Source organism: Henckelia pumila, unplaced genomic scaffold, assembly GCF_033568475.1.
Source record: "Henckelia pumila isolate YLH828 unplaced genomic scaffold, ASM3356847v2 CTG_298:::fragment_3, whole genome shotgun sequence".
NCBI classification, from domain to species: domain Eukaryota; kingdom Viridiplantae; phylum Streptophyta; class Magnoliopsida; order Lamiales; family Gesneriaceae; genus Henckelia; species Henckelia pumila.
The window spans coordinates 926,353-942,752 of record NW_027331797.1 but is presented as its reverse complement, the minus strand read 5'-3'; the positions used below and the strand labels follow the sequence as shown (position 1 = coordinate 942,752).

Below are 16,400 nucleotides of genomic sequence, written 5' to 3'. Positions count from 1 at the left end.
TGATGCCCTTATGTATCTTGCAAATTGCACTAGACCTGATATATCTTTTGCTGTAAATTTATTGGCAAGATTCAGTTCATATCCAACAAAGAGGTACTGAAACGGAATTAAACATATATTCCGTTATCAACGAGAAACGACATATTTGAGACTTTTGTACTCAAAAGACACCAATCAAAGTATTATTGGTTATGCTGATGCTGGATATTTATCTGATCCACATAAGGCACGTTCCCAAACTGGATAGGTATTTACTCGTGGAGGCACCGCAATTTCTTGGCGTTCACAGAAACAAACACTCGTAACAACTTCATCAAATCACGCCGAGATTATTGCATTACATGAAGCAAGTCGTGAATGTGTATGGTTAAAGTCAATGACCAAACATATTCAAATATCGTTTGAATTGACAGTAGACAAGAAGCCTGTGACACTATATGAAGATAATGCTGCATGTATTGCTCAAATGAAATAAGGATACATCAAAAGTGACAGAACCAAACATATCCCCCAAAATTCTTTGCCTACACTCAAGAGCTTGAGAAGAATAAAGATATTGATATCTGTTACATTCAATCAAGTGAGAACTCATTAGATCTCTTCACAAAAGCACTTCCCACGACGATATTCAGAAAGCATATATACAACATTGCGATGCGCAATCTACGGAATATGTGAAGAATCATTTATGTTAACATGAGGAGGAGTTTACGTGGCTGCACTCTTTTTTCCTTACTATGGTTTTTATCCCACTGGATTTTTTCTAGTAAAGTTTTTAACGAGGCATTATAAAACACGTAATGAAGACAATCATCATATCACGATCATCATCACAAGGGGGAGTGTTGAAAATATATTATTATTATTATGTTGAATATTGAATTGTAAAATGTGAAAAATTAGTGTGTGATGATGTAAATGATGATGTATTAATTTTTGGACCTCAAATGTGGATCTATAAATAGGTCTTCATTTGTGATGAAAAATACAATTGAGTTGAGAAAAAAATATTATAAAGTGTAGAGTTTGATATATTTTGAGTTTTAGAATATTTACTTTTTACCATAAATTTTTACTTTTTCACAACAGTTATTAATTTATGTATAACTATTATTATTATTATTATTATTATTATTATTTCTGTAAGCAAGCAAGGAACAATTATCTGAATATATGCATGTACTATTTGGTTCCAAGTTTCAGTGGGAACAGAACTTGGGCTAAGTCATGTAATTTGTGACCAAGACTTGAAGATGATCATCCTTTCTAGTGGACAGGCGACGCCACACTTTTGTCCTTGTCGGAGTCGTTTAGAGACGAACCCAGAATGGAAAAATCGCTCCTATACACGCATCTTCCATCCATAAAATTTACCTTCCACCTCTCCTAAAAGTCATATTACCAGTCCACTAACAATGAAAGATCGAAATAATACAAAAAATTAAAAGATAGCAACTGCAAATCATTGAGGCACACATGGAAGCAGTCACAAGTCACCCTTACAAACGATACAGCTAAAGAGATACACTTCCCCTGCGCTTTGTTGGGGAAAACAACATATTTAAACAGCAGCAAATCCATCACAAAACGATTCTAGGACTGATTGAACAAAGGCTAACAAGGTCTTGCATTAACAGGAAAAAAGGTTGTTAATAAGTTACCAGAACAGCAGTGTTTCCAGATATTGGCTGAAGACTAGCACTATTTTCCAATCGCTCCCAAGTCTCCTTTCGCTTTTCCATGACCAAGTTCATATTCTCTTGCTCCTCTCGGCAATTGGAGATGCAAGCTAAGACTAGAGCATCGTCCATTTCTGCAAGCATTTTTCTCACGTTTAAAGTCAAGTTCAGGACAGCATGGTTCCAGTGGTTTTGTGCGTTGGTTTCTAGAGCCGGGAATACTATGGGCAGTATAATTTGGCGGTTGTGTGCAATTAGATTGACAATTTGGTCATTGTTCCACAGAAACAGAGCCCTTTCAGCTACCTGCAATGGGACCGGAGGAAATTATGATAAAGTGGAATTCATTCATCTGTTAAGAAGCGTTGATTCAGAGACAAAATTTCACATGGCATAGGAGATCTTGCAAGACCATAAGGTGAAAGATTGATAATCTTTAATGTGGAAGAAATGTAGCAGACACAGAATTAAATATATGATCGGTCAAAACAACAAATCAAATGGGAAAAAAAGGCTGAGATCCCTTGACAGTAAAACCATACGGGAAACAATACAATATTTGATAAATTCTGCTACGCATCTCTGAAAAGAGTGGAGATATTGCCATTCAATATACCTAAACAACATTAAACACTCGATTAATTTTTCGGTATTGAAAACACTATCATTTCCAACTATAAAACCCACTTCAGATAAAGAATATCACCTCCGTAAGTCTATCCAATCAAGTATAATGCCTTCACGTGGTGTTGGGCTCATAATTCTAGCAGACTAATGTTTTCTAATCAGATTACCAAATGGTCTTAGATGGTTCACCTGCATTAAATTTTAATTGGCTATCAAGACCGTTTTTAATATTTCCGCAAATGCTGATCCGAATTGCTCTCACTAGATGATCTTTAATCCCTTTTGAGGACTTTCAGTAAAGCTTTGATGGGACCCTACACCTTAATTGCAACTCAATTGCAAGATTCAGGATCACAACCTAGCTAGGGAAATGACAGTTGTTATTGGTGTAGGGGCTCCTCTGCCATTTACTGACAGTTGAAGAGTCGATGAAATGCGCGTGTAGCAATTTTTTTCAAGAAGTGAAGTGCTGATTTTTACCCCTATTTAATGCCATATAACAACCTCTTTCCGGTAGCCAACATATGGTGACATAGTTATTCAATTATACGAAAACCAATAACAATATTGTATATCAATCTAATAAAAATGCTTATCCATAATCATGCGCTATCTTCTCGTGGAAAATTTAATAGGAACATGACAATGTTAACAAACAATAAATGATACTAAACTTCATAACTCCAATTAAAGAATTACGCATCATCATGATATCAACTACAGCTAAAAAGGGGGAAAATTAAAGATACTATAGAATCAAGCAAGTCACCTGAAAATGGTAACTATTTATGCAGTTTCTGATTCTCCGGAATAACGGAACCATGATCTTTTGGAACTCAGCCATATTGATCACTTCGAGAATCTCCTCCAACTCACCTAAAAACATCACTTCCTTCTGGCTATTCGTAATTGGCCAATATTTCAATAGCCCATCAATCACAATGCTGGCCAATTTAGGCTCCTTCTCGATAAACTGAGTCACGCAATACGACAGCTGCTGAAAGTAAATCCCCAAAGACTTTGGCTTGTGTAGCGGAACCAATGCTCTCCAAAGAAAAATCTTATGCTCCTCTTTCAAAGGTATAGCAAATCCCGTAATAACACTACCAAAAATCTCCAACAGCTCAGCAATTCCATTATGCTTCTCTGTCTCAAACACAAATCTGTAGAACACATTGCCTATGCACTTTCTTAAAAATGGCCTGTGGACCATAAACTTCCCATAAATCCTATGCAGAATCGCCTTAAGACAGTCCCGTTCCCTGGGATCTTCCGAATCAAACAGGTCAATTATTTTCAAAATGAAGGAATGATCAATATATTTTTTTGCAACTTTCACCTCCAAAGATGCGGAAGTCACAAACTTGAGCAAGAAATCATACACTATCTGCAAGTGAGACCATGCAGGATCGAACGTTGGCTCATCATCATTATCATTTTCACCCACACTTTTGTTACTCAGCTGATAATTAGGGGGGAAAACACGGAACAAATTTATGGAGCACATTTTGCACGATGCTAAAATCGCAGGCTCTGAGAATTTCGGGAGGCTCTGTGATACAAAATCAAGAAGCTCGAGCAGTGTTGCTCGCTTAAGCTCCTTTTCTTGGATATTTTTGGTTGGATCGGTGAAATCAAATACTACACAGCAAAGACTTAACTTACTAATGAAAAGATTCATTTTTTCTGAACTCGGAACATCCTTGAATGCTTGCAACGGCTCAATCCCTGCAATCACACTGGCTGGAAAGACTGCAGCTGAAGCCCGTTTAATAGCAGGGTTGGCTGCATTGGCCCGGGCCGTGACCTGACTTGGTACGTTGGGGCCTGAACTAGGGTTTCTTTGCGAATCATGATCAGGCTTCTGGGATTTTCGAGGGAGTTTGTTAAGAATTTGCTTCCACATTCTGGGTTTTCAAGTTCCTCTTTCAATTGGATAAAAGACTGAAACTTTGCTTACAAAATCTAGACTGAAGCTTCGCTTTAGAGTTTTCAAATTAAAGTCATTTTAAGTGGAGGAGATGGATGAAAATCTAGCCCAGAGATTGATGCATGGACGTTAAAAATTGGGGATCTGGGGAAAAAACCTTAAATTGAGAAAATCCCATATACAACTTACAGAATGAATTGTGATCTTCGAACAAATTTTGAACAAAGATTACTGAGAAAAAGGAGCAAACAAAGTTAACAAACCCTAGAAGTCACATCAATACATCCCACACTATTTTCAGATAAATAAAGAAAAAATCTTGCCGTTCCCACCATTAAAGAAACCATAATCAACAAAATCCCCACATATCATATTAAAAAAGAAAATATTTCTTCTTCATAAACATACATGCTAACTATATAAACTTTTCAGAGTTAAAAGAAGGGGGAAAAAACTTAAATAAACGGTAAAAGGGCGCTTGAAATTTTGAAACGAACCGGGCCAAGATTCTTGAAATAAAGATGAGAAAAAGGGGTAAAAAAAATCAACTCACACACACGCAGATTACAGAGAAAAAGCTGGATCTTCGACTACCAAACGTTCCCAGCAGGTGGAGAGAGGTGTATGTGTGTGTTTCTTTAATTATGATGACGAAACCTTAGCCAGTGATGGGTGGATTTGTTGAAAAGAGAAGGATCAACTTCAATAATTTCAATTGAGTTGTTAATTGTTTGTCTCTTTGCTTGCGCTGAGAAGACAGAAAAAAAGGAGAGAAAATAAATGATGATTGCACTTTTCTCTGTATATATGCAGCAGATGGATTGCATGAGATTTGGCCTCTGCCTCTCTCTTTTCTTGTTTCCTGTAAATGGTAAATTATATCTCTCCCCTTTACAGTGAAAATTGTACTTACCAATGCGTGTCATAGAGCGGAAAAATACATACAGAAAATAATTTTGTTATTCCTTCAAAAATATGTTATTTCATGGCATGCATAATCAAAACTTTATGGCATATCGGCCATAAAAATTTCATGAGCTAAAAATTTTGAGATTTTGATTCAAATAAATTGATCCCCTGATTTAAAATACCATAAAGAATCTTCATTCATCCTCACTCGAACCAAAATTATATTACATCTTTAGACACGTGAGATTGAAATCATATTGAGATTTTTTTCTTCTTTTTTTTTTTTCCAATTATTGAATAATGAAAATGGCATGTGGCTCCAACCATAGATTTATTATTTTGTGGCTACTATTTATTTCACATATATTAATTCAAATGCATTCATCCTTCACATTTAACATTCATATATACTTGCAAAATTGAATATGTTATTGCAACTTGGTTAACAGGGAAAACGATTATGAATGAATTAGATAATTCAAATCGATTATAACTAGTGATACAAAAGTTTATCCTAAATGAGAAAATACTTATTTCAATGTACTTGTTAAATTTTCAGGCTATATAATTAATATTGGATAAATGATTTGTTTAACACATATCAATCCACAAAAAAAATCATTTTAAATTATTTCAAAGATCAATTTTATGAAATAGATCTTTAACCTAACCTATCTATAAAAATTATTACTTTCATGTAAAAAATTTTTTGTAATAACACGAGTAAAAATACAAGAAATTCATTTTGAAAAATTGTTCGAAAAAATAATTTTAACAGAAAGGACTTCTGTTATTTATTTTGTTTTTCAAGAATTAAGACTAGTGTTAGAGTGAATAGAATATTCTCGGATGACTCTGTCAAGCCAGGTGAAAACAAAGGGACGCCGAAAGACGATTAAAAACGAGCTCTTTAACTTCTTGTAATACATTTTCTACAATTTCCACAAGTAATCTTCCAAAAACCATCAAATTAAGCGATTCCTAGCTTCTCGAAGAAATCTTTACCTGGTTCTAGCTCCAAGGCTCGCTGATATTGAAACACTCGTCAGTATCATATTTTCCTTTTTCTTAATCTCTTTGTTTGAATATTTTTTATGAACGTTTATAGATTTTTGATTGGTTGTCGTGTAGATGAGCGGGTTCTCTTCCGTTCTTTTTTGGGTTTTAATTTTAACGCCCAGTTTTTGTTTCTGAAATTCTTGCTACTTAGGGGTTTGGATTATTTTGGTCCTTGGAAATTGGAACTAATCCGTGAAATATGGTCAACGATTTAACGCCTTTAATTTGCCAATTGGGATTTCGATTTTAGCGTTCAGAGACTGAAATCTATTGAGATTGTGGAATTTGCGTCAATTAAGGATTTTCTTGTCCCCTTTTTACTGTATGTTTTAGGTTAGGAATATCCTAGTGATTTCGATGAGTTTATGCTGATGATTGGCCGTTCGATCGAAATAATATAAGCTATAAAGCTAAGATGGTTTGAATGGCCAGTTGATTCACTGAACTTCATAGTTTAATACTCATTATTTGATGGTTTAGTTTTTATCGAAGAGATGTAATAGTTTGTATTTGTTAGCTTGGTTACTGTTCATTCTACTCTCTGTGGTTCATCCCGCCTCCTGTTATTTGACCAGGAACAGAGTTTTACTTGCACATGCTGATGTAAAGGAAAATAACATCACTTTCGGCTGTGCCTTTAACTTTTTGGATACGTAGGAAGGGTTTGGAAGCTTTTAGCAAGAGGGTTATTCCATGTTATCTGCTTTCTTTGTCCGCTCCGTGGACTTGCATGGCTTTGCCCTTACTTGGACTTCATCGTAAAAGCCAAACAAACAAAGTCCCATTGTTAATGGAGCGAGCAGATAATCGTTATGATAATGAACATGTTATTGAAATTGCTACTAGTAGTGATGCTTCTTCATCGGGCTCCTCCCACGAGAGGGCATCAAGTGGTCTGGAGCAGCAACATAGGGAAGATCAGCCGTCTATTAGTTCAAGGGCTCCTCTATATCCATCTAATGGCTCAAACTCGAGGAATTCATCGCTAGTACGAAGAGGAAATAGTCGCGGGCGCCAACGGAGTCCATTAAATTCAGGGATATGGATATCCATTGAGCTAGTGCTGACGGTTAGCCAAATTATTGCTGCTATTATTGTTTTATCTCTGTCGAATCATGAGAAACCAGGAGCTCCTTTGAGGACATGGATTGTTGGTTATGCATCTGGCTGTTTGGCGATTCTTCCTCTTTTATATTGGCGATTTAAATATCGAAACCAGGTTTCTGAACAGGTTTCGTCTCAACAAAGTCAAGAGTCCTCTCAAGGCATCAATAGTTCAGGTTCTTTGACTGGAAGAGTTGTGGGGTCGGAAGATCGCTGGACAACTGCAACAACAACCAGAGGCACTCAAAGTAATGGAATGCCAAATCCAAGGTAATCAAAATGCTTGTCTTATCCTTTTTTTTTTCTTCATGTTATACATCTCAATGCTGTAATGGATTCTCAATCGATCCTGTTCTTAATTTCTTTTTTGGGAATGGGTCAAGTAGTCACATTTGTCAGTGAAATAGAATTTTTGAAATTGCAATTGTGGATACTTGAGCGATTTCTCGCTAGTATTGAGTTCTTTGACGTGGTTCTGTTGCTCCTTGATTTGGCCTCACACACAAAGTGATGTCAAGATTGTAACTTGTTGGCGTGGAGAAAATTTCAAGCACGAATAAGGGAATTCATTGTGGATTATGTGCTGAGATGTTATTTACAACATCGATATATTTTCTTGTGATGTCTCTAGGAATCTGGTTACAAGTCTTGTTTAGAGAATTCAGTTACAAATCTTGCAAAGTCACTTGAGAAGAAATGTTAGATATTTTAATATAGCTTGGATATTGGAATAACACAGCATTGACAGAGCAATTAGTCGGGTTCCAAATGATAGGAAAAGTTTTCAACAAATATTGGATTAAAAAGTATCGGAATCACAGCTCCCGTTAATTTTTGCACCCAATATTGATAAAAGTTGGGCCCTATATCTTTAGAGAGCTTTTATTTTAAAATTTTGTGAGCCTGTAGATGTCATGTGAGAAGAAGAAGGTTATTGGTGAGTTATGTCAGACAAAATATTTAATGGTGTGATTGGGCACGACTCTGTGTACAATGTTCTTTTGAAAGGTTTTATTAAACATGACAAAGAAGAAGGAATTTTGATGTGGCCACATGAAAATGGTTGATGACCTTAGAATAACATTTTTGGTCTAAACAATCTGCTTCTTTCATACTGTAATGGTTGATGACTTTAGAATTACATTTTTGGTCTAAACAATGAACAATCTGCTTCTTTCTTCTTTGCATATTAATATGTGGGAAAACTATTTCTTCCTGAGTTTACTTTATTTCCCCACAATTTTCTCCTCGCTAAGAACTCGTACAGAGTTATGCTTTGGGTACTCACTGTCATTTATCTTTAGGAAGGTCATCTTGGACTGAGATTCGTGAAGCGGTACTTTGGACTGATTTTTCCCGTGGAGATACATATGTATGAATGTTAAATAGTTATAGTTCCTTTGTTTCAGTTAGCGGTTTGAAAAAAGTGATTGTAACATTGATACCATTTGAAAAGGTTGATTCAACATGTTAGAAATTATCGATGGTATTGTTCTTCATACCACCATTTCTTGCGCAGAAACTTGTTTCTGTTTGTCTTGTTATCATGAATAAAGCTGAGTACATTGACGGGAGCTAATTGTTTTGGGATTATTCTTGCAGGGTTAAGGTTTTTGTTGAATATTTCAAGATGGCTTTGGATTGTTTTTTCGCCGTTTGGTTTGTGGTTGGTAATGTTTGGATTTTTGGAGGACACTCATCTTCAAGTGATGCTCCCAATTTGTACAGGTTATTTCCATATATTCTCTAGTTCCACAGTTAATGATTTATTTGGTTTCTTGTGCTCACCATTTTGAATTTTCTTCACATACAGGTTGTGTATAGTGTTTCTCACCTTTAGTTGTATTGGATATGCGATGCCTTTTATCCTCTGTGCGACAATTTGCTGCTGCCTCCCTTGTATATTTTCAGTCCTGAGATTCAGAGAAGATGCATCTCCGAACAGAGGAGCTACTCAAGAGTCTATCAGTTCTTTGCCAACTTATAAATTCAAAGCAAGGAAAAATAAGAGTGGCAATAACAAGGAAAGTAGTTCGGGTGCAGGTGAAGGTGGCATAGTGGCCGCTGGAACAGAAAAAGAGCGGTTAATATCAGGAGAGGATGCGGTAAGCTTCAGTTAGCTCATGTGTTGCCTAAGTTTTTCATTAGATATAGATTTAGTTGAATGATTTGACTACTGCGTCTCTTAAATTAATTTTTTGTTAGTTTTGTCCATGGAAGGGCGAGTGTGAGGACATTGAAGGCTGATTTAGCTATAAATTGAGAATACATCTCTAGGTGCTTGTTGCCTGTATTTTCTGTTAAGTATAAGGTTAGATGCAACTAATAAAAGTACAGAAAGTAAATTTGGGGAAGCACCATATGTAGCGAAGACTGTTAGATTTATCAGTGCCATGTTTAGTGTCTTACTCCGTACATCACAACCATCTATGTTGCATAAATTGAACTTACTCGATATAGCAAATGCCCAACCCTACTTTACGTAAGTCCAAGATGTTTCTGTACTGTTTTATTGAATTTACCTCTCCAAATTTTAGCCCGTTCTAGTGGTTTTTCAACCTTAAGAATAAGTTTGCATGCAACCTTGCTCAATTTATTTGATTCGTGAGTTTACAAATAGCTCTGACTAGGAATTGTATGGTTGGTCGTTCTGCGCCACAGGTATGCTGTATTTGCTTGGCAAAATATGTGCACAATGATGAGCTCAGAGAATTGCCGTGTTCCCATTTCTTTCACAAGGATTGTGTCGATAAATGGCTGAAAATCAACGCATCGTGTCCTCTCTGCAAAACAGATGTTGGTGAGACCATTTTGAGTTCCCTGACTCAAGCTACCGCCAGCCTGCGGGACCAAACTATATAATAAAATTCTGAATAATATTCAGCACGATATTTCTCGAGTGCTGGAGGATATATACTTATTTTGTATGGTTGAGTTGATGCCCAAATGCTCATAGCTGACGGGTCTACTGTCGCTGTTTGATGGGTATATTGTTATTTGCATTCCATGATTTTTAAATGTCTACTGTTTTGTATGTGATAAAGATTGTAGCAGTTCTTAGGTCATTCAGTGATGAGGAAATTGTTGTGTGTACTTAATTACCACTATTTCGGAGAATAATGCAATATGGTTGTATGTAATATGTATGTGTCTGAAATATATGAAATTCATACGCGTCGGATCCATTTTCTTTCAATGCATACCACAAGGTAGCGTTTGAAAAATGCTCGAAAAAGGTGATTATGAGCTTTTCTTTACAAAATTCACAACTTTTTCAAGTATTTCCAAGCACTACTTAAGTGGGGTTCTTCTGGTCGACAGACTCAACCCTCACTTAATGGACAATGGTGCTGAGATGACTCCATATCTGGGAAATTTGGCTCTGAAGCTGGCCAAAACTAAGGAGTTTCTACTCTCTAGTGGCTAGATTACATCAGTGTTGAAATTACTTCAAAAGAAAATCTTTTATTTTATGAAGAAAAAGTTCAAAAAGACTTTTTTTAAAAAACAATCTCAAACATTACTTTGCATTAAATTTAATTTGTTTGTCTTTGTACTCTTATGATATATAGACAATCTCAAGCATTACTTGCATTATATTTGTTTATGTCTCTTATGGTATATAGTACATGATGAAAAGTTCTCACTTCTATAATGAGATTTTGATGCAAAGAATGCAGTTCTCTAGCTTTCCATTCTAAGAAAAATGAAAAGAAAAACATGATTGATTTGCGGGAGTTGCTAGAAATAACAAGAATCAACCCCTCATCATTCATCAAACACCCCAAAAATACCATTGCTTCATACATGAACATACACAATGAATTCGAAAGAAACATCTGCCCACATACAGAGAAATAACCTGTGAAGTTGTAAACCCTGTTAATATCAACCTCCCAGAGCCCGTTTGAGTGCAGCTCGTTGCTCAGTAGTCAATCTTGTGGGGAACTTAACTTCAAACCGAATTTTCAAATCACCCCGGTTCCCAGGCTCCTTCGCGATAGGCATACCCTCTCCTGAAACCAGCACTTCATAACCAGGGCTGATAATTTCATTCACTGGGATCAACAAAGCTCGATTATCTAATGTTTTGGCCTCCACAGTTAAACCCCCGATCGCTTCTGCCAACGTTACGCTATAATTCATGACCAAGTCATTGCCATCTCTCCTGAATACTTCGTGTGGTTTTTCATCTATGACAAACACAAGATCTGCAGGGAGCTGGTTCGGTTGCTCGTTTCCTTTGTCCGGAAAAGTTATCTTCGTTCCCTTTTTCCATCCAGGTTTTATATCGATCGTTAGTATCTCAGTTTCTTGCACCAACCTCCTGCGAACAGGGATCCATTTTTATTTCAGGGAAGATCCATTGAAGCATATATACTTTTAAGGTTGTTTTTTCAACCTTTTTCAACCATTTATAAGCACTCTCTATGACTGTTTTGTGTGTTCTGATGAATCCAAGTTGATGCCACTCCTCATGAATATAAAGAACCAGACATAATAGGCTATATATACCAAGAAAATTTCCTTGTATTTATGCACCAAAAAATGTTCTGAACTCATGACTTTGTAATCGAGGTGGAACAGTGATAATTTTATGTTTTAATACATTCCCTTGTATTTATGAGGTTTCATGCAGCTATAAAAAGATTATACCTACCCGTTTGCTTGCACCACTTGTCTGGATATCTTCATTTTTCTTGTTGATCCAGTGTACAGATCCTCAAGGCTGCAAGGCAATGTACTCTCCACAGGTGGTGGTTTGATCTTTTGCATGTTCACTACATTTCCATCGCTATAGTTTCTAAAGATGTTATCATTTCCACTGTATCCTCCGAACGTCCCTCCATCGCACGAAAACCGCATCGACCTACTGGCTCCCGCCGATCCAAATCCAAATGGGCTACTACCAAAAAATTCAGCAAAGATATCTTCTGCATCTCGAGGATTGAAACCGTTTCGGTTTTCGGTTGAACCGGGTGGCGGCATGTCTTTTAGACCTTCTTCACCTAGCTGATCATAGATTTGCCTCTTCTGAGGGTCACTCAAAACCTATGAATGATGCAAGAATGTCGTTCAGTGAAATTTTGCCCCAAAAGAAAACAGGGGCAGGAGATCAGATATTTATCCATTTGTCTGTATTCGTGCATGTTGTTTTTTAAGGTAAAATAATGAAATTACATACTTCATAGGCCTCTGAAATTTGCTTAAATTTGGCCTCGGCTTCCTTCTTGTTGTTGGGATTCTTGTCTGGATGCCATTTCATGGCCAATCTTCTGTAAGATTTCTTCACATCCTCCTCTGTTGCACCCTTCTCCACTTTCAGTATATTGTAATAATCCACACCCATTATTTATTTATTTATCTTCCTCCCTCTTTCTTCAGTTTCCCAAAATGGATTCCACTCTCAGATTATCAATGCGAATATTTGTTGAACTTCATGAATGCAAGAAAATTAGGCTTGATTTTGAACCATCAACAACATCTTGAATTCCAAATTCTTGAAGGGTAATATGTGTTTTCCTAGCTTTCTCAGATTTTTTTTACGTATTCATTGGATGCATGAAAATGAAATGAAGATTTCTACCGATATTCTGCACCTTTGATTCTAAATTGAATTGAATTTATATAAGCAGAAGAATGAATAAATTCAGAAAGATGGTCTTCCAAGTTCTTGAATTGTGTTTTGATAGAGAAATAGTTGAAAAAACCAAAAAACAAAAGAATTAAAAAAAAAACATGCCATTTTCAATGGAAGGTGACAGCCTCCCATCCCCGCAATTTTTGCTGTACGATTTTGTGCCTGTACTTCTCATTTGATATATATATATATATATATATATATAGATATTGATTCAACGAATTAAACTTCTGAATTTGTCCATGGGGACATTCTAAAAACAGAAAACTAGAATCTTCTTCAAATGTGGGATGAATTTTAGAATCTTATGTTATAAAAATATATGATTTTTGAGTTCTTTAAAGATCCACTTGCTTGCCTGACTATTTGTTTATATGAGAAATCTATTTTATTATTTTTTTTACAATTATATAATAATCATATAAATTTGTATTATGATTATGAAAATCAAACATCTCATTGCTGCATTCGAAAATGCAATGTAATATTCAAACAAAAATTCATTATAAATAAATAACATATCACAGAATTAATTAACTGTTTAGCTTCTATATAGTTTTTATTTCTTCAACTATTTATTAAATATATTTGTATATTGAATTAGTAAAGTATAAATAAAACTAAAATTGTCAACCAAAAGTCCTACAAAAATAATCGAATAAAATTAAAATCAAATTATTTAATTCAGAATAAAATATTATAGTACTATAAAAAAAAATAAGTGTTTATTCAATAGTCTTCATAAAAAAATGAAATAAAATGGCCTTTTATTCAAACCAAAATGAAACTGTTAAACTTGAACAACCAAAATGAAATTGTTTAGAACTTGCTAATTACTACTAATCCCGCTAGTAATCCCGTCTGCGGAAATTCATGTGCATAAATGATTTATGTTGCACTTAAAAATATATTGCTATTTTTATTTTAATTTGAAAAAATAAAATTGAAAGATGATACTAAGTAGCAAATAATAAATTTATTGAAATATAAAAAAAGGATATTTTGTTCATCCATTAAAATGATCGAGATGGTTATTCTAAGAAGTTTACGCATTATTATATAGTATAGATTTATCATGTAAGACCAAATTTTTATTTCTAAATTATCAAGGATAATAAGAGATAAAACATATTTACATATGAAATTTGAAAAGATCACTTTAATACATTCCATGTTTTAAGTTAGATTGTTAAAAAATATACATTGTTTTCTTGAATAAATTCGCTACACTTGTACGCATTTTTTCATTTTATTTAGTTATATAGAAAACAAATTAAACCACCTACTGTTATATATATATATATATATATATATATATATATATATATATCTTTTCGTAATGATAACTGAATTCATTAATTATTTATTAGTGCAAGAAAATTGATAAATTAGTCCTATATGTTTAACATTTTTGGATTTTGGTCCGATATCTTTACCAAATTTGATTTACGTCCATTATCTTTAAATTATTTAGATATTTAGTCCTTTTTCTATCAATTTCAAATATGGTTGCTGAAGTGGCATTTTTTCTTAATAAAAATAAAGCTTTGAAATTTTTTTTTGCCACAACATGCATATGTGGAATTTAATTTACATATCACGTTTATAACGAAGAAAATTTAAAAGTTAAAATCCTACCCTTTCCTCTATCTTATATGCATGGGCATCTATTTCATTTGAAAAAATCAAATTAACCCTTTTTTTCCTACCCTCAACAAATCCCTAAATTCCTAAGCAGCGGAGAAGCAATTTTACACGAGATTACTTCGGTTTATTCTGAAGGAGGAATGTTGTTCTGTAAATGCGGAAAAAAAAGCACAATTGAGGGTTTCTTGGACACCTGATAATCCAAGACGAAGGTTCCATGGCTGCCAAAATTTGAAGGTGAGGTCTTGTTTTTCAATTCTTTGAATTTACAGATTTCACTTGCATTGATTTTCATAGTTTTGTTGTAATGTAATATTTTTTCCTTCTATAGTCGGTAAGGAAGTCCTTTAGTTTAGATTTTGAAAAAGCACAGTATCCTGAAGGCTGAACTTATTTAGTAATATTACTCGTTGACACATTTATGCCTGGAAATTAATTAAAGCATGGGATATGTAGGTGCTGTTTGAAGCTGCGAAAGAAGGTTTCTGCAACAATCATGAGGAAAATGACATTAACTTGTTGGATTCAATCCTTTGAATTTCACTTTAGTAAGCATGTAGATCCACTAATCTTGAAATGATAGAAGGGTTTCTGAGTTTCTCCTTCTTTCTATTGTTTATGCCATTTAGATCATTCTGTGAATATTGCTTACAAAAGTTTTTATAACCATTTAAGTGTACAATAGTTGCAAACACACACTGTTCTCTACATTTGATTGCCATCTCTAATCTTTTCAATGCAACATTTGCATGATCTTCTTATCTGTCCTTAATTCTCAAGTTCTTTTTGAAAGTACAATTGCTTTATCACAGAAATGAATTCTTTGTTACTGTTGGACATTTTCTTTTTCCACATTTTGTTGGCTTGGAACAGACAATGGTTTCCTCACCATGCTTCATATTTGGCAGATTGACTGTGACAAAACGATAATGGTATCGCTAAAGCACATTGATAAGTTGCAGAAAGGCTCAGAGTGTGCTTTTCATGTTTAACTTCAATTCTCTGCCCTGCCCTTATGATTTCAGCTTGGAATGGTCACCTAATTCTCCTGATTTGTGATGAATCTGTTATCATCTGGATAACAAGATTTTTTATGCCCTCTCCCTCTCCCTCTGAGAAGTGTATCATCTGGTCACTTCGTATGTTTGTGTTGTCCAGAGTGCTCTACTTTACTCTACTGTGCATGGCAAAAGAAGAATCCGAGTTTTGACTTTGTCTCTGCCTTGCACCAATATGCTGAGTAGCCTGTTTTGCTCTACTGACTTGGACACGCATTTCACATGCATATTTTACCAGCATGACAGAGTGGTGGATGTAATTTTTTTGTGTGGGAAGATCCAGCGATGGTGGCGAATTGAATGAGAATGAGTATTGATATTTTATTGTTTCATTTTATTCATTTTTTCCCTTATGTATTATTGTTGCTCATTCGGAATTGATAGACCAATTCTTGGTTGGAAATATATGATTTTGCAAAACAGAATTTTGTTCTAGGTTGGAAAGGTATGATTTTGCAGATACAGAAGTTTGTTCAAGAAGTACTTTGTTGAAGAGTTATTACTTTGTTCAAGAATGGACCTACAGATATATACAAGAACAGGAGAAGAGTTATTACTTTGTTCAAGAATGGAGCTACAGATACAAGAACAGGAGATACAAGAGCACAAAGTGAAAATAGTGAACTATTCAAGAGTGTTTAATTTTGTATATGAGAAAGTGAAAATAGTTATTATCTGTTTTTTGTGAAATCTAATGTAAATTTATTTCTGAATCTGCTGTAAATTTGTTTCTATTGATCAATAAA

The 16,400-nt window shown here is 34.8% G+C and overlaps 3 protein-coding genes and 1 long non-coding RNA gene across 8 annotated transcripts; 2 read left to right on the top strand and 2 right to left on the bottom strand.

Annotated features, from left to right (window-relative positions):
* Positions 1 to 1,355: 1,355 nt before the first annotated feature.
* On the bottom strand, positions 1,356 to 5,092 carry LOC140870904 (serine/threonine protein phosphatase 2A 57 kDa regulatory subunit B' kappa isoform-like). The gene is made up of 2 exons (XM_073273307.1): positions 3,076 to 5,092; positions 1,356 to 1,985 (listed from the first exon to the last, which is right to left on the bottom strand). The coding sequence occupies exons 1-2, from the start codon at positions 4,210 to 4,212 to the stop codon at positions 1,650 to 1,652; spliced, it is 1,473 nt and encodes a 490-aa protein (XP_073129408.1). The 5' UTR covers positions 4,213 to 5,092; the 3' UTR covers positions 1,356 to 1,649.
* Positions 5,093 to 5,995: 903 nt separating this feature from the next.
* On the top strand, positions 5,996 to 10,448 carry LOC140870902 (E3 ubiquitin-protein ligase At1g63170-like). Of its 2 annotated transcripts, none has more exons than XM_073273302.1 (5): positions 5,996 to 6,189; positions 6,786 to 7,578; positions 8,911 to 9,036; positions 9,122 to 9,413; positions 9,970 to 10,448. In XM_073273302.1, the coding sequence occupies exons 2-5, from the start codon at positions 6,935 to 6,937 to the stop codon at positions 10,168 to 10,170; spliced, it is 1,263 nt and encodes a 420-aa protein (XP_073129403.1). In that variant the 5' UTR covers positions 5,996 to 6,189; positions 6,786 to 6,934; the 3' UTR covers positions 10,171 to 10,448. The 2 variants fall into 2 exon arrangements, with proteins under 2 accessions (XP_073129403.1, XP_073129402.1); XM_073273301.1 differs by having other exon boundaries at positions 6,780 to 7,578.
* A 712-nt stretch (positions 10,449 to 11,160) lies between these two features.
* On the bottom strand, positions 11,161 to 12,658 carry LOC140870903 (uncharacterized). Of its 4 annotated transcripts, XM_073273306.1 has the most exons (4): positions 12,494 to 12,658; positions 12,170 to 12,360; positions 11,552 to 11,635; positions 11,161 to 11,434 (listed from the first exon to the last, which is right to left on the bottom strand). In XM_073273306.1, exons 1-4 carry the CDS (start codon positions 12,656 to 12,658, stop codon positions 11,197 to 11,199), a joined length of 678 nt encoding a protein of 225 aa, XP_073129407.1. In that variant the 3' UTR covers positions 11,161 to 11,196. The 4 variants fall into 4 exon arrangements, with proteins under 4 accessions (XP_073129407.1, XP_073129404.1, XP_073129405.1 ...); XM_073273303.1 differs by having other exon boundaries at positions 11,161 to 11,635; positions 11,969 to 12,362; positions 12,472 to 12,658; XM_073273304.1 differs by having other exon boundaries at positions 11,161 to 11,635; positions 11,969 to 12,360.
* A 1,967-nt stretch (positions 12,659 to 14,625) lies between these two features.
* On the top strand, positions 14,626 to 16,400 carry LOC140871025 (uncharacterized). Its single transcript, XR_012147586.1, has 3 exons — positions 14,626 to 14,833; positions 15,053 to 15,144; positions 15,505 to 16,400. It is a non-coding gene; the product is annotated as an uncharacterized lncRNA (long non-coding RNA).